General features: G+C 35.5%; 1 protein-coding gene across 1 annotated transcript in view; it reads right to left on the bottom strand.

The window, feature by feature from the left end:
* Positions 1 to 24,633, bottom strand: part of LOC150086944 (protection of telomeres protein 1-like) — a 186,486-nt gene that overhangs the window by 31,042 nt on the left and 130,811 nt on the right. Inside the window, exon 7 of the mRNA XM_090372328.1 lies at positions 3,353 to 3,489. Within this exon, the coding sequence (XP_090228454.1) occupies positions 3,353 to 3,489 (137 nt within the window). The remainder of the gene's footprint in view (positions 1 to 3,352; positions 3,490 to 24,633) is intronic.

The raw sequence follows: 24,633 nt of genomic DNA, 5'->3' as shown, positions 1-24,633 counted from the left end.
TCAGGTTTAATCCGATTCGGTAATTTTCATTCCTGTGATCACGACATATGGTCGAAAAGCGTTGTCAGCTTCAGGAAGGAAAATTGTTTTGAATATTTTCGTTAGATTCTTTTAATTGCGTTAATTTGATTTTTAATTGTTTTAAATTGATTTGAATTGTGTTAAATTGATTATTTAATTATTTATATTTTACTCTAATGTACCGGTAAGTTGTCGATTTTTTAGTTTTTTCCGTTTTAATTTCTGGAGGGTATCATACAGAAGTGTTTTACGCACTATATTGAGGTAAACTCCTCTTATTAATTTACTAATATTATTAATGTAGAACATATTGAGTTGTACAGCTCTGATTCATACTATCTAATTATGTTGGATGTAATTTTTCAGCATTTCCATTCTTTTTTGTGAATTCCCACTTTTGGCTCGCTAGTCGTTATGCAAAAAAAAAATATTGAGAAATCCCAATGTTAGGATTTGTGCTATTGAACTTGTGGAAAAATCTAGATTTCAAAGTGTTATTACTACTGGATAACGTGCCAGGCCATCCAAAAGATTTAAGTTATCCAAACGTTGAAGTAATGTTCCTACCACCTAGTACAACTTCTTTAATTAGATCAAGGCATTATATCTACCTTTGAAACTCATTACATCAGAAAGTCGTTACACTGGATTTTGGAAAACATTGATTCTGAATTGAATTGTTGGAAAACTGAAGTGATGGAGGCATGTAAACATTTTCAATTGTGGACTGTATCAGAATCATAGTTTATCACTCAAAGAAGTAAAACCATCAACATCAAATGTGTGTTGGAAAAATGTATGGCCAGAGTCAGTTCATTCAGGAAATATAGTCAAGCCGACGGAAAACGGAATCTATGCGGTAATAGAACTTGCTAAGTCGGTAGGAGGAGAAGGTTTAAGGTTTTGATAATATGACTACTGAGGCCCTTGTGGGTAGTAGAGTTGGTAGAATCGCTGTCACCCACCCCCAGGTGGAAAAGACATATCCAATTGAATCCCGTCAGTGACAGGAGGAATTTTTATGGGTATTTTTTAAAATATGGCTGAGTTAGTTGGTCTCAGGTGAGGGTAGCATGGTTTTTTTCTCCTGGAAACTAGGGTTTTTCATCCAGAAGAATAGAAAATCGACCTCGGAACATGCCCAATTTGAACACACAGAGCAACATAGCCATAATCGCTGATTCTCCGTAAAAAAAAAAAAAAAAAAAATAATAATAAATAAATAAATGATTACTGAAGACGTTCAAGAATTACTGGTAGAAAAAGAGGATGGCGAAGCAGATTTGGTGGAAATGACATCGGGAGAAAATCAAATCAATTCAGAGGATGATAGCACACCAAATTTTACACTAAAAAGTATACGGAAAGGCATAAAGTTAGCCGAGAAATTAGAATCGCATATTCTGAATTCAGATTCTTCAACTGAAATGAGTCCAAAGTTCAAAAGGGAGCTTCAAAAATGCTTAGTTCCATATGATGAAATTACAAAGATCTATCAAGCAAAAGCAAACAAACCCAAATTAATGATTTTTTAAAAGAGAACAGAAGATACGGAAAATATAAAATGGTGTTTTTTTTTTTTTTTTTTCAGTTCTCTTAACGAAATGGTCTATTTTTGTTAGCTCTTAGAACATAACCCCCTTTTTGTACTGGTTCTTAGTCCCATATAAGATGGTTTCGCACTACACGAGCTTTTATAGGAACCTAACTAACGTGTTAAATGAGGGTTACCTGTGTGTGTGTGTGTGTGTGTGTGTGTGTGTGTGTGTGTGTGTGTGTGTGTGTGTGTGTGTGTGTGTGTGTGTGTGTGTGTGTGTTGGTGTGTGTGTGTGTGTGTGTGTGTTTTTTTGATCTGACTGTCCATCATTAGAATGAAATCAATTATTGCTCTATACTGTACAAAGATTATCTCTTGTTTCCATGTTTCGATGGTGATACATTTAGTTCTTTGTGTTTTTAATTTAATTTCTCTTGTAGTAGTTATTTCTTATGCTAAAGACATCAAAAATAATTAAAAATCTTGTAGGAGGATTCAATAGAAACATTAATATTCTATATGTAAAATTGCTTTTTAATTTTATTAAGAAAGCCAATTTTTACAATGCAGTTTAAGTGGTGAAGGAAATTGTAAATTTTTTTAATTAACAAAAATTAACAACAAAACAAACCCAATTACAATGAATACTGATTTCATGAAAATTTTACTATAATGAAATTATTTTCAGATCCCTGCCAACTTCCCTTTTTAATAATGCTTTGTAAATCTCATTTGAGCAAAAAATTTCAGTATAACTAATTACTTTAAAAGTCCACCTATGCCTGAAATGTATGTTCACACATGTGAAAATTATGAGTAACATTACTGAATGATCCTCATATTAAAATCAACTATGAAATCCAATTTGATATAGCATAATGCCACCTTTGCATCTCCCACATCAATAACAGATTAGTGAGATGACAAATTTGCTTACTTAAATATGTTTACTAGTTATGTTTCCTTTCTCCCCCTGTGGAAAAGGGGAGAAAAAAGATTGACTTGTTTGTCATAAAATAAGTCCAAATCCACAAATTTTTGACTGCACTAAAGTTAAATTGTATTAACGAGCAAAAAAAGTTAAATATTAAAAAGAAAAATTGATCATTGATGCATGTAAAGTAACGATTAATTACATTTACTATGTTGTATTTCTGACAGTGTGAGTTATTAAAATTTTATGATATGGTATTTCATGTAAACACAATCTCCTTTCAAAACAATGATCTTTGAACAAATATTTTTACTTTCATAGCACATATTTGGGGAATTTAATTTTTTTTAAAGTCCTTATTTAAGTAAATAAAATATAATTATTACTTCTATATATTAGAAAAGTGTTACAAAATTTATTTGACCAAATGACTATTTTGAAATCATTTTCAGTGATATTCATTAGAACAACATTTCAGTACAACAAAATAATTCTAACAAATCCAGAGAAGTTTGTTATAATGAGATTTTATTGTATTTAGAAAATATGACAAAATTAGTATTAGTAGAAAGGTAGAAAGTGATAACTAGTACAGTTATATAATTTTTAATAATTAAATAAGATTTGCAACTGTCAAGTTTTTATACCTGATAAAAAAAAAAACCAATAATAAATGCATAAAATAAGAATTAATTAATGGGGAAAAAATGGTACATAATGCACAAACAGCAAGGATATTCATGCATTACCTGATAATAGTATGAGCTGTTATTAAATTATACAGAAAGTCTACTTAAATTTAATGCAGTGTTTAAAATTCATAACTTTAGTGCCTGCTATAACAGATCTGAAAAACATACCTGTAACCTGTGAATTCTAACAATACATCCAGGAGAGATATCTGGAAATGTATCCCCTACTTTTCCTAACACAAGACACTTGAAATCTGGCAGTGTTGGGTCACAAAGGTCCAATTCCATGTAATGAGAATCTGAATCTGTTAAGATTTAATAGTTAAGTTTTTAAAATTTATTTATTAATAATACAGATATAATTTAAAAAGCACAACATGGAATATGGGTTATCTTAAAAAGAATTAAATTTAAAAAATTAATTGTGTAATTAATTATTACACAATTAAGTATGAACACTGATGCCACAACTGGATCCTAAAAGTTGAATCATATGGAACAGTACACTTTTTCTATAGGAACAATGTTATAAATTTGTTTCGCATTTGTGATATATTGGCGAGATACTACATTTTCAATAAAAAAAAAATAAAAAAAAAAACTAATATTGTAGTTAGGCGAGATACTACATTTTCAATAAAAAAATTAAAAAAAAAAAAAAAAAAAACTCTAATATCGTAGTTAGGCAGATATTTATAAACTTATTCAACTGAATACAATATTGCATACATTTAACCCATGTAACAAATCATTTCATTCTTTCTAAATATCTATACATATCCAATTACACTTTGGTTATCATGGGATTTTTTCAATGGTCACTTGATTTCTGCTATTCCAATCAGAGATAGTCTTAACTGAAAAATTCTTCAGAATGATCAGCCAGTAACTACCAAATCACCATTTTCCACTTCTAAGTTATTCCACCTTAATCCACCTTTGACCTTTTTGGTAATTTTTAACATTTCTGTTGTCATTTGGTGTAAGACAGTCTATTTTAAGCCTTGAAAATTAGAGACAAAAGCAAGGAACAATTTCCTCAAAACAAACCCATATTTATCATTCAAATTTGATCGTTTCACCTTATTAGCATTAGCATTTAGCATTAGCATTAGTAGAGGCATTTGATGCAAGAAAGCAAGCTTATGCAGCATCAGCCAAAAAAAAAAAATAATAAAGTAAAATAAATAAATGAAAAATAACCACTTCCACTTCATCCCTCCGTTCGTTCGAAATACCTGTCCAGCTGAGCCTTAAACCTATTTAGGCTATCAACTTCCATGACAAGGGATGGAAGTCTGTTCCACCTACCAACCACCCGCTGGCTAAAGGCAAATTTCCGCACATCTATCCTAATCTGTCTTTCCTCAATTTGAATTTATGCCCTCTCAGGTGATTATTCTGAGCAAGAGGAAGAATCCCATCAGCATTGAGCATGATCAAACCATTCAAGGCTTTGAACACCTCTATCAGATCACCTCGCTGGTGCCTAGTCTCCAGACACTGTAATTCGCAAAACTTAAGCCTTTCTTCATAAGAGCACCCCTTTGTTCCATTCACTAATCTTGTTGCCCTTCTCTGTACTCGTTCCAGCAGCTCTACATCCTTCTTGAAATGAGGCCTCCAGGCCTGTATACAGTACTCTGGGTGTGGCCTGACCATTGCCTTATACAAGGGAATAATCACCTCCTTATCCCTGCTAGAAAAATTTCTATATATCATTGACAATACATCATGAGCTACCCTTGCAGCCCGTCTGCACTGCTCAGAGAACTTCATATCTGCCTGCACAACCACCCCCAGGTCCCTTTCATTCTCTAACACTGTCAGTGTAGTACCACAGAGTTGATACGTTGCTCTGGGGTTGCTGTTTCCCATATGTAGTACTTTACATTTGTCAATGTTAAACTTCATTTGCCACCACTCAGCCCATCTGCTCAACCTTTCCAGATCCTGTTGCAGTAGCATACTATCATTACTGTCATTAACAACCTTGCCAACCTTCATACTGTCTGAAAACTTAGACATTAACCCTGATATACCTTCATCAATATCATTAATAAATACTGAAAACAGCAATGGGCCCAACACCAAACCCCGGGGGACTTCACTAATAACATTAGTCCATAAAGAGCAGTGTCCATTGATTACCACTCTCTGTCTTCTCCCCCTCAACTACCCCCTTTATCCATAGCAGCAATTTGCCTCCAATGCCACACTGCTCCAATTTGTGCAGCAGTCTTCCATGTGCAACAGTATCAAAAGCCTTTCTAAGATCCAAGTATATAATATCAAAGTTATTCCCTGCATCCAGTTCTTTTGTGACTGCATCATAGCATCCAATCAAACTGGTCAGGCAAGACTTCCCCTTAACAAAACCATGCTGTGTCCGAGCTATAACTGAAGTCTTGTCTAGATGATCCTGCAGTGCTTCTTTAACCAGTGCCTCCATTAATTTTCCGGGAACAGAAGTTAAACTCACAGGTCTATAATTACTTGTGTCAGCCTTTGATCCTCCCTTGTGAATTGGGGTCACATTTGCACATCTCCAGTCCATGGGTACTTCCCCTGAGTCCAAGGAAGCTCTCATAATTATGGCTAAGGGTTTGCTTACTTCCTTTGCTGCCTCCTTTAATATAACTGGATAGATCCCATCCACCCCAGGTGCCTTTCTTGTGTTTATCTTCAACAATTTCTCCTCCACTTTACTCTCAGTTATTACAAGATTCTCTAGCTTACTGCTAGAGTTGAATACACCTCTGGCATTCCCCTCGCTGAATAACTCTTCATGTGTGAATGTCGATGCAAAATATTCATTTAGTTTGTTAGCTACCTGAGCAGGGTCATCAACAGTTGACACATCGATATCAAGTGGACCAATCTGATTCATCCCCTTCCTTCTAGAGTTTACACAAGTAAAGAACTCTTTGCTGTTTTTCTTCGCATCCCTTGCCAAGGATCTCTCGTAATCTGCCTTCGCCTGCCTAACCTCCTTTGTAACTTGGTTACAGATCAACTTGTATCTATCATAGGCTTCTGTGTCACGTGTTAATTTGTACATATCCCATGCATTTTTCTTCTCTGCCATATGCCTCATTAGTTCATCTGACATCCATTTAGGCCTAAACCTTGAACAATATTTCTTAGTTGGTATGTAAAGCCTAGTAGCTTGCAAGATAAGTTCTTTGAATGCTTCCCATTTTGAATTTGCTGTTGGTAACATCATCAGTTGATCCCACTGTATAGAATTTAAATACTGTCTCAGTCCATGCCAAGTACTGTCTATGCCAAGATTTTCCAAAGTTTTCCACTACAGGGTAAATAATGTAGTTCTTCGAAAATAAAGAGCTGGCTCATCTTCAGAATCATTTGACCTGATGAAATGGGAAAATGTTCATTTAAAGCAGCAGGCCTTAAAGAAAATAATTACTCCCCAATTCTTCAACTGCAACAATGATAGATTGGAAGCAGTTGTTGTTGTTTTTGGTTTTTAGGAGCATTAGCAACTAAGGCCAAATTGCTCCGGGAATATGCGGTGGTCATTCCCTGCCCTTTCCGCGTCCTCTGTATTTGGTGGTGACAGGCTTGAACCGCAGTCTAATCAAGAAGCGTATGCTACACACTGCTGCTCCTTCCCACCTGGCTACGGAGGCACCCTTGGAAGCAGTTAAATCACTTTGATGTTTGTGAGAATGCCATGGCCAATGGACTATAGCTAATGGTCAGCATGCAAGTAAAGAGTTAAGCACTTCATGTGACTGAATCTATGTGATACCACAAAACACAATAGTGATCCTATATCCTCTCACTTGTAAACTCCTCTGACTCTGTGGCCATCCCAGAGTATAAAAAGAAAATTTATTTTAAGTCTTTATGTAAACTGGGTATCCAATTGCAACACTAAGAATTCCCTCTTAAACAGAGATGTGGCCCATAAAACCAAAAATTGTTTTCACTCTTCCAATCCTCTCCAACTTCATTTTGAAACCAAGTAATTTTTATTAGAAGTATAACTAAATAATGCAAATAAGCCCTTTTTCTGTAATTGTCAAAGAACCCTTGCCCAAAATCACTCTTACTTTTCCCATCACCAAAAAAAAAGTTTCTATTCAATGCCACCTTGAACTTCACCAAATCCTACATCCCAGGCAATATTGGATATAACTTAATCAAGTATTCTTAATATTGCTGTCAAAAATATTGCTTCATGAGACCTAGCCTTCTATTACAATTTAACATTTGTGTCCCTTAGTTCTTATTCCAAATGAAAGTGCATCTTCATTATTCATTTTACTCACCCACACCTCAATATCAGGCCCACCCCAAGCTCTGGGAGTCTACACCTTCTAGAATATTTTTTGTAGGGGGCAATGATTAGTGTTCTTCACCAATCTTGTTTTCCTTCTTTGAATCCTCTGTAGAAGTTGTTTTTTTCTCTTTTAAGTGTAGCCTCTGTATCAGAATACAATATTTGAAATGTAGTCTCACCATCATCTTATATAGAGGAATAATTTGTTTTTCAAGGTCCTGAAGTTGGCATAAATGGCCACATCAAAACAGGCCTCAATAAGGAAATCATGACAATCATTTACAAAGGACCCTTCATCCCAATGGTGAACTACACTGCAGTGACTTGGTTCAAATGTCATATTCTAACTAGATCAGACATTTATTCTCTACTCAAAAGAACAGTGGTACTGAAAATCACCAAAATCCACATATCAACTATCTTGAAAGATGCATAGAGTTTTAAGTGGTAATCCACTTAAAACAACTTAAACCACGTTAAAAACCACTTAAAATACCGATGTCCCAAATCAGAAGCTGGCATGAGTGCTGCCTTCAAAGCATATGAAAACAGTCTCTGAAACTTAGAATAAAGAAAATTGAACAGTAGATGCTCAAACTTTCAGGCAGAGCTAACAGCCATCAAGAAAGCACTGATCATCAATTCAGTCAGAAGGACCTGCACAGTTTAAACTGTGCTGGATAACCGGAACAAAACAACGCAAAAAATGTGAGTTACTTGCACATTCTACAATGACCTTTCCCTTCAAATGGATTAAGGCTATAATGAAATCCTTGGCAATGAATAGCTGATACAGTTGCTGTAGATTGTCTTCGAGAGCCTGGAAGTTTCTTGCACCTTATCCAGATCTCATCAACCAGGTATCACATGACAAGCCCATTAAAGAATAGCAGCAATGTTAGAATAAGAACATGAGAGGCTGACCATCAGCCAATGGATCTCAAACTACAATGCCACCACTTTCTACCTAATTATGGAATTTTAATGAATAACTGTGCAGGTTCAAGAAGAAAATCTTGAATTATAAACATTGGGAGAGTGTTAAATCTGCAGAACATTTATTTTGCAATTCAACATATTCAATATTGCTTTAATGCTGCTTAAAGAAAACATGTCTCTGCATCTCTGCATTCTTGGCTTAAACTTGTTTAAATTAAATGTTTCAGCCAACAATTAGTATTAGTAGAGACATGTGATGCAAGAAAGAAAACTTAAATAGCATCAGCAAAAAAACACACTCCCATTTCATCCCTACATTCACTCCAAATGTTTGTCTAGTTCTGCATTGAACTCACTTAAGTTGTTGACCTCCACTACAGCAGATGGAAGTTTGTTCCAATGATCAACTACCCACTGGCTAAAGGCAAATTTCTGCACATCTATTCTACAGTTGTCTTTCCTCAAATTGAATTTATGTCCCCTCAGGTGAGTAAGCTGAGCAAGAGGAAGAATCCCATTAGCATTGAGTTTGCTCAAAACATTCAAGGCTTTATACATCTCAATTATATCACCTCACAGGTGCCTAGGCGCCAGAAGCTGCAATTTGCAGAACTTAAGCTTTTCTTGGTAACACCAACCCTTTGTTCCACTCACCAATCTTGTTGCCCTTCTCTGTACTCGTTCCAGCAGCTCTACATCTTTCTTAAAATGAGGCCTCCAGACCTGTAAACAGTACTCAAGGTGTTGCCTGACCACTGCCTCATACAAGGGGATAATCATCCCCTTATCCCTGCTAGCAAAATTCCTGTATATCATTGACAAGACACCATGAGCTACTCTTGCAGCCTGTCTTCACTGCTCAGAAAAATTCATATCTGACAGCACAATTATTCCAAGGTCCTTTTCATTTTCCACTACCCTGAGTGTAGTACCACTCAGTTGATGCGTTATTCTGGGGTTACTGCTACCCATATGCAGTATTTACATTTGTCAATGTTAAACTTCAGTTGTCACCTCTCAGCCCATTTGCTCAACTTTTCCAGATACTGTTGCAGTAGCATACTATCATTACTGTCATTAACAACCTTGCCAACCTTCGTACTGTCTGAAAACTTGGACATTAACCCTGATATACCTTCATCAATATCATTAATAAATACTGAAAACAGCAATGGGCCCAACAACGAATCCCGGGGGACTTCACTAATAACATTAGTCCATAAAGAGCAGTGTCCATTGATAACCACTCTGTCTTCTCCTACTCAACCATCCTTTTATCCATTGTAGCAACTTCCCCTTAATGTTGAGACCCCTTGGTCTCAACATTGAACACTCAAGACTTCTGTCTTCGAACACCATATCTCTGGCAGCAAGGAAACCATTATGTGGATTGACATAAAATTAAATTTTGAAGGTCTAAACCACTTAATAAATATGGGCCGATTATTTTCTTCGGTCCTGTAGCTTGACATTAGAGTTAAATTTAGGGGTCTAAAAAGACCTTCAAAATTTAATTTTATGTCAATCCACGTAATGGTTTCCTTGATGCCAGAGATATGGTGTTTGAAGACAGAAGTCTTGAGTGCTCAATGTTGAGACCGAGGGGTCTGAACACTACGGTTCTGACAATGGGGAAGATGTCCCACATGTTTTGTAAAATTTATATTGCCTTCCCAAAGAATTATTAGTGCGTTGGACTAGGAGAGTTGGTTGGAAAAGAAGCTTCCTATATCTAAAATAAGGGTATCCCCGTTGTTTCATAATATAATAGAATATAGGAATTATCGAGCACTTAATAGCTCTCTATTATCAAATTATGATTTTGAAGAAAATACATGAGAATGCTACCTCCTTTATTAGCCTAAACAAAGACAGTAGTAAATTTAAAATTGAGAAAGGAATTCGACAAGGAGACATTATCTCGGAAGTTGTTTACTGCTGCCCTTGAGGAAGCTTTCAGAAGATTAGACTGGTCGCACCAGAGAATTAGAGGAAAATCTTAATCAGTTATGCAGAGTTAGTAAGGATTTTGGACTAAAGATGAATATGGCTAAAACAAAAGTAATGATGAACAAGTATGCCACAGAAAGGGAAATAATGATTGAAGGAGCAGTAATTGAAAAGGTGGAGTCATATACTTATCTTGGACAAGTCATCAGCTGTAATAATGATAAATGGCTGGAAGTCAGGAGAAGAATAAATTTTGGATGGATAGCATTCAGGAAATATAGTCACATACTGAGGAGCAATATCCCAATTTGTCTGAAACATAAAATAATGAAACAATGTATACTCCCCACCATGACTTATGGAAGTAAAACTTGGGCACACGCCAAAAGAATGGAAGAGAAGCTGAGAACTACACAGCGAAGAATGGAGCGAATTATATTGGGAAGCAGACTGTTAGATAAGAAGAGAAACACATGGATTAGGCAGCAAACTCAAGTAAAGGACATTCTTATCAAAACTAAAGATCTAAAATGGTCTTGGGCAGGACACACAGCTCGAAGACATGATAACAGATGGACTAAGAAAATAACAGAATGGTACCCAAGAAGAGCTAGAAGAAAATCTGGAAGACAACGGAAATGGATAGATGAAATTCACAAGTTTGTGGGTAGTAAATGGATGGCCATTGCACAAAAGAGAAGTAACTGGAAAGTTGCTGGAGAGGCCTTCATCCTGCAGTGGATTGAAAATGGCTGATGATGATGACCATACGAAAATCCTACAGGATCAGGAGAACTTCACGGACACCAACCAGAAAATATAGCTGTACTGGTGCCAGGAATACAAATGGTGGATGCACAAAGACTGGAGGCAGGTCACATGGTAATGAATCCTTTTTATGCTTTCCAGCATCTATAGCAGAGTTGGAGGAAGCTGTTGGAGCTTCCATATCCTATACAAGCTGTTGGAGGAAGTGTAATGGTGTGTGGCATGTTTTTATGGCATAGCTTTGGTCCACTTATCACACTGGAGGGCACTGTGAATGCCAGAGCATATATAAACATCACTGAAAATTTAACACACAGTAACACTGCATGATTACCCTTATGGACACAAGTACTTTTATGATGATAATACAACCATTCACTGCTCGAAATCTGCAGGGGGAAAAAAGGATTTAGTGAACAAGGAAGACTTCAAGCATCTTCTCCAATTAGCCCAATCTTTTGATTTTGCTTCCATTGAGCATCTATGGGATGAACTGGAAAGGCACATCCATTAACACAGTTTCATGTGAATGGCCCAATATTCCTTTTGTCAGTGATGGCAAATAATTCTACAAAGAATGTACTATGGGAGTAGGAGACCTTCAGTGAAGACACCAATCTCAGACACCAGCCAGAAACTACATCTGTTTTAGTGACAGGAATACAAAAGATGGATGCAGGATTCCTTGAAAGCAAAGCAAAGCAAAGCAAAGCAAAGCAAATCATGTAATGTGATAAGGCCTGGTATGTGCTTCTCAGCACACAAGGCACTGAAACCATCCAGTCGTGTTCTGACAGTACAGGCTGCTGCAGGAGGTGTAATGGTGTGGGTTTTTTTTTTTTTTTAACACACACTTTCACCTGTAAGAAATAATCCTACTGGAGGGCATCATGAATACCAGAGCATATCTATGCATCAGTGTAGATCAGGTACATCTGGGCTATCCAGATGATAATAAAACCAACCACAGTTTCAAATATGTGAGAGAATGGTTTGAGGAACATGAAGACTTCAAGCATCTGTGGGATGAATTGGAAAGGTATCAACACATCCCTGTCCTCCAATAATTGAGGATAATTTTTTTTATGTGGACAATCGGTATTCCTTGTGTCCCGTTTTTAACACCTTGTTGACTCCATGCCATGTCTTGTCACAGCAGTGATTTGGGCAAATGGCAGTCTAACATTTGTTTACCATGTCAGTTCATGGACCCAATTAAGAAGCCAGTAGTGCACACTATGGCCTGTTCATGTAATTTTTTTTTTTTTTTTTTTTTTTTTCAGTGCAACTGCTGGATAGTGTGGTTTGTTTGTTTGTTTTTTTTTTTTTTTCCCAGTTGAAATGAGGTATAGGAAAAAAAAAAAGAATCTATAGCAATTAGTCTTGGATACTGGATACATCTGTAATTCCACATGCTTCAATTTAAACAAATTTTACCAAGCAAACTGGTCAATAAATAAATTTACTTTGAGTTAACAAAAATTGAAATAAGCTAAACTTTTTTTTTCTTTTTCTCCCTTGTTAGTTGTTGGCACATAAGCTTCTATGGCCATAATGCACCTCCCAAAGTTTCTGCATTTTACTGTGATCCAAGACAGGGGTGGGAATTGAACCCACGACCTTTGGGTTGCCAGGCAAGCACTTTACCTACCTGGCTAGCCCGGTCGGCAATAAGCTAAACATATATACACACACACACACACACACACACACACATTTTTTTATGATTTGACCACAAAATCAGCATATCTACAAAAAGAATATTGTGGCAGATGCATCTTTATTTTGTTAAAGTACTGTTCAAGGCTTGTGTATTAAGACTCATCAAGGCTCCTGCTAATACAAACTAGATGTGGCTTTGAGGTGATGTTTCTCAACCATAAAACTTGTATTACATTAGGCACACTAAATTTTATTACATCATAGTAAATTATTTAATAAAGTTATTACCCCACCCCCATCCTTGTTAAGTAAGGCTCTTTTAGTACAAATAGATTGTTTTAAATTTCTTTATATATTTTTTTTTTCTCTATATATATGTCTCGGGATTTTATATTGAGGAACATTCAGGAGTGGCACTGCTGTATCTGCAAATTCAGGAAGATGTCTTAAAACAAGCCCCTAAAAGAAAGCAAATAGTTTATACCACAAGGTCACCACATTTCACTTTGAAACATTTGTACCCACTCATAATTTACTTGTAGAAACATACTTCTTTAGTAAAGGTAATAAATACTGTCTCTTTGTAAGAAATGCTACATAACACCCATAGTTCTCTACTTAAAGAAATGGAATACTCCCTTCCCGATGATATCAAGCAACTGACTTCAAAGGTTTAAAAAGTATAATAATAAGTGATTAATAAACAAAATTTTAAGAAGGCAACTAAAATGTAAGTACAGAGTTTAGCAGCACTGATTCAATATGACTGGATAAGCTCAGCTGTAATGTTTTCAGTATTCCCCTGCACCACAGAAGTGATTGAAGATGAAATTTATCTATGTCAGAGGAAATAAATATTGGAGCACATTCTTTGCAGTTTCATACTCCAACTGCAACACATTACTGATAAATATGGAGGACACAGTGCACAAGTTGTAGCATGAGCTTCCCAACACTGCTAAATAGTATTAATTTGTTTTTAAACAATATTTTATTTCTTCAAGATGAATAAAACGGTATGACGAATAAAAAATTACCCCTGTATATATACAGTGATCTTGACAATGTCGTTTATCAGGATCAGATGAAATGTAAATTATGGTTGGACATAGGGAACATTTGCACAAAAAATCAATCATTGTGAAATGAAGTGGAAGAGAGGTAATAAAAACTGATACACAAGGCCACCAACTTTGTTTGTGTTATTATAATGTCTAACCTGTGTACTTAATCACTCATATAATCCCACCCCCCTTTTTTTGAGACCAGCTCCACGTGTTATGAGGTCCAATTGAAAGTATTGTTTCTTATGGCCATGAGATATGTACTGTCTCTCTCTTTATGCTGCTTGTTTACATTTATGTAATTTATTTCTCCAGTTGATAGGAATTTATGAAGTTGAATGTACAGCTGCTTACCTTTTGACTTTCAAAAAGCTGTAGTAAGGTAAAACAGGATATTTTTCTAAAGTAAACACTGCACTAGAAATTAATTATGTTATTATACATTTTATATTAAAATATAGCCATAGGATTGTCTACCACTGTGTGAGTGTGTTTCTTTCCCGTTCAGATTTCAATTTCAATTTGATTTCAAAAACTTTTTTTCCATTGGTCCTTTTATTTGGAGAAGAGATTGGTTCTCCAAATAACATTATAATGAAGTTAAATAAAATAACTTAATGCTTCCAAAAACTCAGTTGGCAACTTATATATAAATCCTTTTTGGAGCCAGCAGACTTTCAACTGCCATAAGGAAAGAAACACACTGTGGTCTTAGAAATTCATGATAGAAAGTCAGCTGCCAAACTAAGTCCACAATTTACCAAAACTTATTCATAAAGTCATACAGCTTCTGCAGTGAGTGTATTGAGCATTTGAATTTGTAAAACTTCATTGGATTGTATCGGCACACCAAGCCACCTTGATGGCACAATATAAGTAGAACTAATGCTTTTCATTTATTTTTTAACCATATGTATAAAACTTATGGTAAAGTTTTCCACAGATTATTAATCTGTTTGCCATCCAATAACCCGTTTTTGATATTCACATTGTACTGACTCTCTACTTGTCTCTCACTGGTCTTATAAGTGTTGCTGACAAGGATTAATTGTGCTTTTAATTTATTGACAGGGAAGAGCAGTGTTTTGGGTCATTTATAAACTATCAGTGAATGCAAGTTAGAGGAGTTGCAATCCTAGACATTTTATTGAAAATAAATCTTTAATGATATTATTTTTAATCAGCTAAGGTCTTTTCTTAATCTTTATTACTTCTAAAAAAAATATCCAATTCATCTGCCCATCCCCTCTAATAATTTGTCTCTTAAATTCATTCAAACTACCCACTTTCACACCATCAGTTGGTAGTTTGCTCCAACAATCACTTATTCTCTAGGTGAAAGCAAAAGAGTTTTGCACATCTATCCTGCCATCTTTTTTCAATTTAAAGAAATTCAAAACTTATGTTGGAAATTAAAATCCTGCAGAATAAATGTACTTGTTAACGAAAATAACAGTTTATTTTTTCTGCAAAAGGAAAAGGAGAACTCTTATGTTATGACAGTGAGACACAGAAGGTGACAAACTGACTCAAAAAAGATGGATTTTCCACTATAAACCCAGAGAGCCAACAGCTATGTGCATGACGTAACAGAAGTAGTAATTATGACTACTTTAAAATCAGGTCTCAGAGCACAAACCAACAAAACAGCAAATAAAATGTTTTGTTCAATGAACAGATGTGATAAATATTAGCATTAGTAGAGGCATATGATGCAAGAAAGCAAGCTTATACAGCATCAGCCAAAAAAAAAAAACATAAATAAATAAAACCTTCCCATTTCACCCATCCATTTTCTCCAAAAGACTGTCCTAGGGTTACTGCTACCCATAAGCAGTACTTTGCATTTGTCAATGTTAAACTTCGGTCGCCACTTCTCAGCCCATCTGCCTAACTTTTCCAGATCCTGTTGTAGTAGAATATTGTCATTACTATCATTAACAACCCTGCCAACCTTTGTATCATCTACAAACCTGGACATTAAAGCCTAATATACCTTCCTCAATATCAATGATGAATACACAAAACAACAATGGGCCCAGCATCGAACCCTGGGAACTCCACTAATAACATTAGTCCACGAAGAGCAGGGTCCATTAATAACCATCCTTTTATCCATTGTAGCAACTTCCCCTTAATGCCATACCGATCCAATTTGTACAACAGTCTTCCATGCACAACAGTATCAAAAGCTTTGCTGAAATCCAAGTATATGATATCAAAATTATTTTTTGCATCCAGTTTCTTTGTTACCACATCATAGTATCCAATCAAATTGGTCAGACAAGACTTCCCCCTAACAAATCGATGTTGTGTCTGATTTATTACTGCAGTCTTATCTAGATGATCCTGCAGTGCTTCTTTAACCAGCGACTCCATTAATTTCTCTCGAATAGAAGGCAAACTAACAGGTCTGTAATTACTCATGTCACCCTTTGATACCCCTTTGTGAATTGGAGATACATTTGCACATCTCCAGTCCATGGGGACTTCCCCTGAGTCCAAGGATGTTCTCATAATTATGGCTAAGGGTTTGCTTACTTCCTTTGCAGCCTCATTTAATATAATTGGATAGATCCCATCCACCCCAGGTGCCTTTCTTATGTTTAACTTCAATAATTTCTTCTCCACTTTGCTCTCAGTTATTACAAAATTATTTAACTCCCTGTTAGACTTTGATAAACATCTGGCCTTCTCCTCCTTGAATAACTGCTCCTGCGTGAATGTAGATGCAACATACTCATTTAGTTTGGCAGCTATCTGAGAATGATCATCTACAGTCAAACAACTGATATCAAGTGGACCAATCTCATTCATTGATTCCTTTTAGAGATTATATAAGTAAAGAAATCTTTGCTGTTTTTCTTTGCATCTTACCAATTATTTCTCATAATCTGCCTAAAGCAAGAGGCCTTATATGTTCAGGAAGGCAGTGGGAGGAACATCTGCTAACTGTGCACTAGCAATTAATGCACAATATATATTTTTCTGAGGAACCTATTGAGTGGCCACCACTGCTGAGTTAAATGAATAGTCGATTCGCCTCTTATGGCAATGTTATTCAATTTAAAATGATAAAATTTTAGATCAAATAATGAGTAACAATACTGTTTCTAAAGTGAGAATAAGCCAAAGATTCAAAGCTGTCACTGGAGAAACCATGCAGCATCCTCAAAGAAAGAAAGAAAGAAAGAAAGAAAGAAAGAAAGAAAGAAAGAAAGAATGCTGAGAAGCATACTATTATCAAATTAGAAGCCATTTACAGTAAAATCGCAATAATTTGAAATTCAAGAATTAAATACACTCATTTTGATTTAAAAGGGTTCAAAGCATCCATATAAATTCAGAACATGTTGGTATTAACTAATCAAGAAATTTTTACTCACATGCCCTTATTAACATTGTGCAAAATTTTCGTAATATTAATAATATTTTAGTTTCATTGTTTAGATATTCATGAATAAGTGTTTAATGCAGCAATACAAGAAAAATAACAAGTGTCGTGGAGAAATTCAGTACATTTCTCAAACATGCTATATATAAAAGAAAACTGTATATAAAAATAAGCATTGTGCTATTAATTATGTATAATTTTATGTAAAAATGGAAAGGGGTATCCACATTTTTAAGATTTTAATTGCTCTTTAATACCTGTAAGCAAGCAAAAATAAGTAACATCAGTTTCACTCTTTTTAACTCATTTATCTCTAAGTGTGAAGTGCGCTTTCAACACCAGACGATGACCAGATTGACATCACTTTAGAACAGCTGAGAGTGGTAGCTCAGTGTCTGAGTAAATACGTGTTTGATTACAGTTGTGAAATTTTACAATGGTTGTTGAATTTATTATTTTTTATTTGCTCATGCAAATAAAAAAAATTAATAATAAATATATTTTTTTTTCATGGTTAATTTTTTTCATTTATGGAAAATATTAACCAAGAAAGCTACATGAAAAGAAAATATCACATGCAACTACTGTATATACTAAAAAAAAAATGTGCAACAAAAAAAATATATATATATGCAAAAAAAAAAAAAACTGATTTTCAGGCCATGAGAATTGTTCAATTTGAATATAGAAGTTTGTAGGTAATCCTTTGCTTTAGAGTATTAACATCAGAGTGCTTCAGTTGTGAGCTGAGAATGAACCTGTGGTTCCAAGGTCACTGTTGAAAAAAAGCCGTGAATTAGAATTGAATTTGAAAGTGTCTGCAATTCTGCCCAGACATGATAGGAGGGAGTATATGATGAGAGCCCTATCAATCAATTCGGCCCTTCAAAGATTGTGCAAGGCTCAAGGGGTAGAATTTTTTTCCGCCTCGTCTGTACTTGTTAACATGAGACTGCTTCTACAGGTATGGGATACACTTAAATAAAAAGGGTGCAAGAATGTTTGCTGATGCTATCAAGGCAGTGTTAGGTGGGTCGGAAAACTGCTAGATTGGGGGGATACAAGGACTAATAGATTAACAGAAGCCACTGGCAGAGGTGAAAGTGATTCTTGCACTGCTTCTATTGGAATGAGCCGCAGCCTGGAAAATAAGATGCAGGATATTTCAGAGACTGCTGGGAATCATTGGGGTACAAGTAAACACATGGGTTGTGTTAGGGTAGCTAAGAAAAAGAACAGGTGCATGTATACTTGCGTGTACACCAATGCTAGGAGTTTAGTAAATAAATTTGATGAATTTGAGGTATTGTTCAAAACATCAAAGGCAGATATTGTGGGGATTTCAGAGATGTGGTGTCACACAGACATAAGGAATGCAGAACTGGAATTTGGGGAGTACAATGTCTACAGAAGGGATAGACAGGATAGGAAGGGAGGAGGGGTTATGCTATTAGTTAAGAAATACATAAAATCCAAGGAAGTGAAGCCAGTCGACATTGCTGGACAGTGCAGTGTCGAGTCAGTTTGGTGTGACATAAGCATTGGGAGATCAAAATTGAGAGTAGGAGTGTGCTATAGGCCTAATGACTCTGATGAGTATAATAAGAAATTGTACAGGGAAATAGAGTGGGCCAGTAAATTTTTTTTCCATTTGCTTTCATTTCATTACACTTGTATAATTAGTAATAAGATTATTTTTTCTCCTATCTCATCCTTGTTTATTGCAGTGTATTAGCCTTTGTAACCTTTATATTAGACTTTTACCTTGTGTTAACCTTTACTGTAAACCCCTGGCTTCTAGCCGTGAAGGGTATTGTGTACGGCATATGCATTTTGTATACAATAAAGATTTCTTCTTCTTCTTCTTCTAAATCAGAGAGTCTTATAATGGAGGATTCTAATTTCCCAGATATTGACTGGTATTTGGGGGCTGGTCACTCACACACTACCAAGGCTTTTGTGGATTTATTGGATGATTGTTTTCTACATCAGCCTGTTCGAGAGGCAACTAGAGGGAGTAATACTCTTGATTTGATTATCAGTGGTGATTCTTCATGCATTAAGCATCTGCAGGTAAATGAACCACTAGGTGGCAGTGATCACAGTGTACCGAAGTGGGATTTACTCAAAGAGGTAAGGGTTATTGCTTTTGTAAAGGCGACTACGATGGACTGAGACAGTATTTAAATTCTATACAGTGGGACCAACTGATGATGTTATCAACAGCAAATTCAAAATGGGAAGCATTCAAAGAACTTATCTTGCAAGCTACTAGGCTTTACATACCAACTAAGAAATATTGTTCACGGTTTAGGCCTAAGTGGATGTCAGATGAACTAATGAGAAATATGGCAGAGAAGAAAAATGCATGGGATACATACAAATTAACACGTGACACAGAAGCCTATGATAGATACAAGTTGATCTGTAACCAAGTTACAAAGGAGGTTAGGCAGGCGAAGGCAGATTACGAGAAATTTTTGGCAAGGGATGCAAAGAAAAACAGCAAAGAGTTCTTTACTTATGCAAACTCTAGAAGGAAGGGGATGAATCAGATTGGTCCACTTGATATCGATGGGTCAACTGTTGATGATCCTGCTCAGGTAGCTAACAAACTAAATGAATATTTTGCATCGACATTCACACATGAGGAGTTATTCAGCGAGGGGAATGCCAGAGGTGTATTCAACTCTGGCAGTAAGCTAGAGAATCTTGTAATAACTGAGAGTAAAGTGGAGGAGAAATTGTTGAAGATAAATACAAGAAAGGCACCTGGGGTGGATGGGATCTATCCAGTTATATTAAAGGAGGCAGCAAAGGAAGTAAGCAAACCCTTAGCCATAATTATGAGAGCTTCCTTGGACTCAGGGGAAGTACCCATGGACTGGAGATGTGCAAATGTGACCCCAATTCACAAAGGAGGATCAAAGGGCGACACAAGTAATTATAGACCTGTTAGTTTAACTTCTGTTCCCGGAAAATTAATGGAGGCACTGGTTAAAGAAGCACTGCAGGATCATCTAGACAAGACTTCAGTTATAGCTCAGACACAGAATGGTTTTGTTAAGGGGAAGTCTTGCCTGACCAATTTGATTGGATACTATGATGCAGTCACAAAATAACTGGATGCAGGGAATAACTTTGATATTATATACTTGGATCTTAGAAAGGCTTTTGATACTGTTGCACATGCAAGACTGCTGCACAAATTGGAGCAGTGTGGCATTGGAGGCAAATTGCTGCTATGGATAAAGGGGTAGTTGAGGGGGAGAAGACAGAGTGGTAATCAATGGACACTGCTCATCATGGACTAATGTTATTAGTGGAGTCCCTCAGGGTTCAGTTTTGGGTCCATTATTGTTTTCTGTATTTATAAATGATATTGATGATAGTATATCAAGCTTAATGTCCAAGTTTGCAGATGGTACGAAGGTTGGCAGGGTTGTCAAGGACACTACTGACACTATGCTACTGCAACAGGATCTGGAAAGGTTGAGCAGATGGGCTGAGTGGTGGCAAATGAAGTTTAACATTGACAAATGTAAAGTACTACATATGGGAAACAGCAACCCCAGAGCAACGTATCAACTCTGTGATACTACACTGACAGTGGTAGAGAATGAAAGGGACCTGCGGATGGTTGTGCAGGCAGATATGAAGTTTTCTGAGCAGTGCAGACGGGCTGCACGAGTAGCTCATGGTGTATTGTCGATGATATATAGGAATTTTTCTAGCAGGGATAAGGAGGTGATTATTCTCTTGTATAAGGCAATGGTCAGGCCACATCTAGAGGCCTCCAGATGTCTGGAGGCCTCATTTCAAGAGGGATGTAGAGCTGCTGAAACGAGTACAGAGAAGGGCAACAAGATTAGTGAATGGAACAAAGGGGTGCTCTTACAAAGAAAGGCTTAAGTTTTGCAAATTACAGTGTCTGGAGACTAGGCACCAGCGAGGTGATCTGATAGAGGTGTATAAAGCCTTGAATGGTTTGAGAATGCTCAATGCTGATGGGATTCTTCCTCTTGCTCAGAATAATCACCTGAGAGGGCATAAATTCAAATTGAGGAAAGACAGAGGTAGGATAGACGTGAGGAAGTTTGCCTTTAGCCAGCGGGTGGTTGGTTGGTGGAACAGACTTCCATCTTTTGTCGTGGAAGTTGATAGCCTAAATAAGTTTAAGGCTCAGCTGGACAGGTATTTCAAATGAATAGAGGGGTGAAGTGGAGGTGGTTATTTTTTATTTATTTATTATTATTTTTTTATTTAATTTTTTTTTTTTTTTTGGGTGATGCTGCATAAGCTTGCTTTCTTGCATCAAATGCCTCTACTAATGCTAATGCTAATTTATGATATACTTTCAGTAATAATAAATTTTTTTTTTAGCAGTTGTATTTTTAATTTATATTTGTTTGTCTCTATACTGGGAATTTAACCTAGTTATTCAAAGTTTGCATGTTGAATACCTCAACCACCCAATCCAAAAGATGTCATGTTTTTTATGTATTTATTTTTTTTACTGTAATTAATGTTGCTAATTTTAACTTCCTGCACTTATTGCAGCAATATTTTTGCCAGTTCCCAAATAAAGTAATAAAATTTTAGGGTTTAGCAATATACATATATCTGCATATATTTGTACACAATAAATTTAGCTCTCTAGCTGGTGCAGCTTGAGTGTATACCTAAAAGTCAAGTCATCCCCAGGCGCCTCTGTAGCCAGGTGGGTAGGAGCAGCAGTGCGTAGCACACGCTTCTTGATTAGACTGGGGTTCGAGCCCGTGACTACCAAATACGGAGGATGCGGAAAGGTCAGGGAATGACCACCGCATATCCCGGAGCAATATGGCCTTAGTTGCTAATGCTCCTAAAAAACCAAACAACAAGTCATCCCCATCTGTTGCATGTGAGTCCTCCATAATACCATGGAAATGTTTGGAAAAGAGGAAATAAATAAATTACAATTGGGCACTAAATGTATTCACTATCTTGACAGTATAGTGGATAGAAGAAAAAATAATATATCATTTTTTAATTAATTCTTTTATAAATTAAACCAGCATTAAAAATCATCACAACAGCTAGCAGATATTTTCATAACATATAAATGCACATAAAGATATCCTGTGGAATATCTTTTAAGTAAACATGGCAAAAATATATTTTTAAATTTACTTTAAAACTTATTTTTAAAATAAAGGTTTAAGAATAATACTTTAATAATAACTTTAAAAGCTTTATAATAATAAGTTTTTCAATATACCTTGATTTTAAGATGTTTTTCAATAACTTGATTTCAAGATGTTTTTAAAAATTTAAAGACTTTTTAAAACAAAGAATTTGAGAGTCAGATGTGATTCTGCCACTTTCCCACACTTGTCTGAATTTGTGCAATCAAGCACATAAAAATTAAAATAAGAATTCCACTTACATGATTGGCTAAGCAGAATGTAAAGCTAATATGAGTGAAACCAGTTGACAAAACAACAACCAAAATCCTGTAATCCAAATTACATTATCCAACAACAACCAAAAACCTGTAATCCAAATTATGTTATCACTAGCAATTTATTATCCAAATAACACACTTCAAACTGAAACAATGACAGGTAAGATATGAAATCAAAATGAAAAGTAAATTATTATTAGACTTCTATTTCCCTCTAGAAGTAATTTTTCCGACCCATGATGTTCATTTACAAACAAGTTCATTGCAAATAAGTAGTATTCTCAACAAATGTTTAAGCCCACCATTGGCAGACAGCCAATGGTGGGCTTAAACATTTGCCAGAATTGGCAGACAGCATACCTAAAACTCTGATCTGTTTTCTTTATGGACATGCTTATGCTTATCAAATTCCAACAAAATCAGGGATGCCAATCGAAAGTTAAAACTATACTAAAGGAATGTTAAAATTCACATTTACATCACTTTGGTGGCAAATTAAATTTTCAAATTTTTCTTTATTCAGCATTTTGTGTGTGCCATCATGGCCATCACTGGATTAAGTAGAAAGAGACATGTGGATGTGTATATCTATTCTCTTATTACAGTGGCACTGAAGGTACCTTGACAATCCAGATATAAAGTACAGGAAATTAAAATTAATGTTAACTACAGTAAAGAAAAATATATATAGTTTTTTTAATTCTTCCTTATTGAAAATATAAGAAATCTCATAAACACACAGGTGGGATGGATCCAACATGCAAGTTCCAAATAGCAAGTTTCAATTCCTAACATAGAGAAAGAACAAATATAAACTTTAAAAAAAGCATTAAAAATATAAAATACTTTTTAATTCTTTCTGAGTTACTGAAAGAATGTCCTAAATGTTTCATCAGTAACTGGCAAGAATCACAGGTTCAGTAACACGTCAAAGCTGAAGCACTCTGATGTTGCCACACCATGGCATTAAAGTAAAGTATTACTGGTTCTAAAGTATATCCTTTGCCTTTTATGTGGCTCAACAAAGTAATACTGAAAATGAGAGGAAAGCTCCTGAAGCAGCTTGAAGGCCAATTGCTCCCACAAACGACTTAATTTTTGTGCACAAAAAACATTTAATTCTACACAATCAAATTAAAATTTCATAATTATGATCAAATGTATATTTTTAAAGCTCTACCCACACACTGGGCATTCTCTCTTGGCCAGTCTAAAGTAATGTCAAAGTGGTCACCAATTTATGGAAGCAAGTACTCTATGGCCACTTATGTAGCTGTAATTAGCAAGTTACTATGTTACAAAGTTTACTGAATGAGTAATAATTCTTCCTTTTAATTTTTTTAATAGTGCTAGAGGATAGAAATGTCACCCCTTTTTTGCACAGATTACAAGTATTAAACAGAATAACATTCAAAAACACAAATACTCTCTCTCTTTAGAAGGTATGTACAGTTATGCAAAAAAAAACAATGCACACTTTTTTTAATGTTCAGCTTGTGCACATCGAGCTCTATGACTATTATGGTAGCAAAAACAAAACTCAGCAATCTTTGTTATTATGTGCAAGGAAAACAATTTCATATACCTTGTTGTGAATTCCTTATGAGGAATTGTTAAATTTTTCAAATCCTTCAGTGCAAAAATTTTTTCTCTGAAGCATTGGGAAATCATGCAGTTTGTATTGTTAATTAAGAATCGTGACTTTTGGATTTTAACTACCTGTAGTATAGACAAAATGGATTACATGTGCAGAGTAATGCAAGTTACAATTACAAGAATTTTATGTGACAGTATTCAGTTCTTGGGGAAGTAAACAGAAATGTTTATACCGTATAACATATTTTTTATAACATATATGCAAGAGGCTATCAAACTTTCACTATAATAATGCTTGCCTGTGGGGTTCAGCAATCGTTT

The sequence above is a fragment of the Mastigoproctus giganteus genome, chromosome 4, assembly GCF_048544385.1.
Source record: "Mastigoproctus giganteus isolate SK-2022 chromosome 4, ASM4854438v1, whole genome shotgun sequence".
NCBI classification, from domain to species: domain Eukaryota; kingdom Metazoa; phylum Arthropoda; class Arachnida; order Uropygi; family Thelyphonidae; genus Mastigoproctus; species Mastigoproctus giganteus.
The sequence above is the reverse complement of the archived record's forward strand: the minus strand, read 5'-3'. Positions and strand labels throughout refer to the sequence as shown.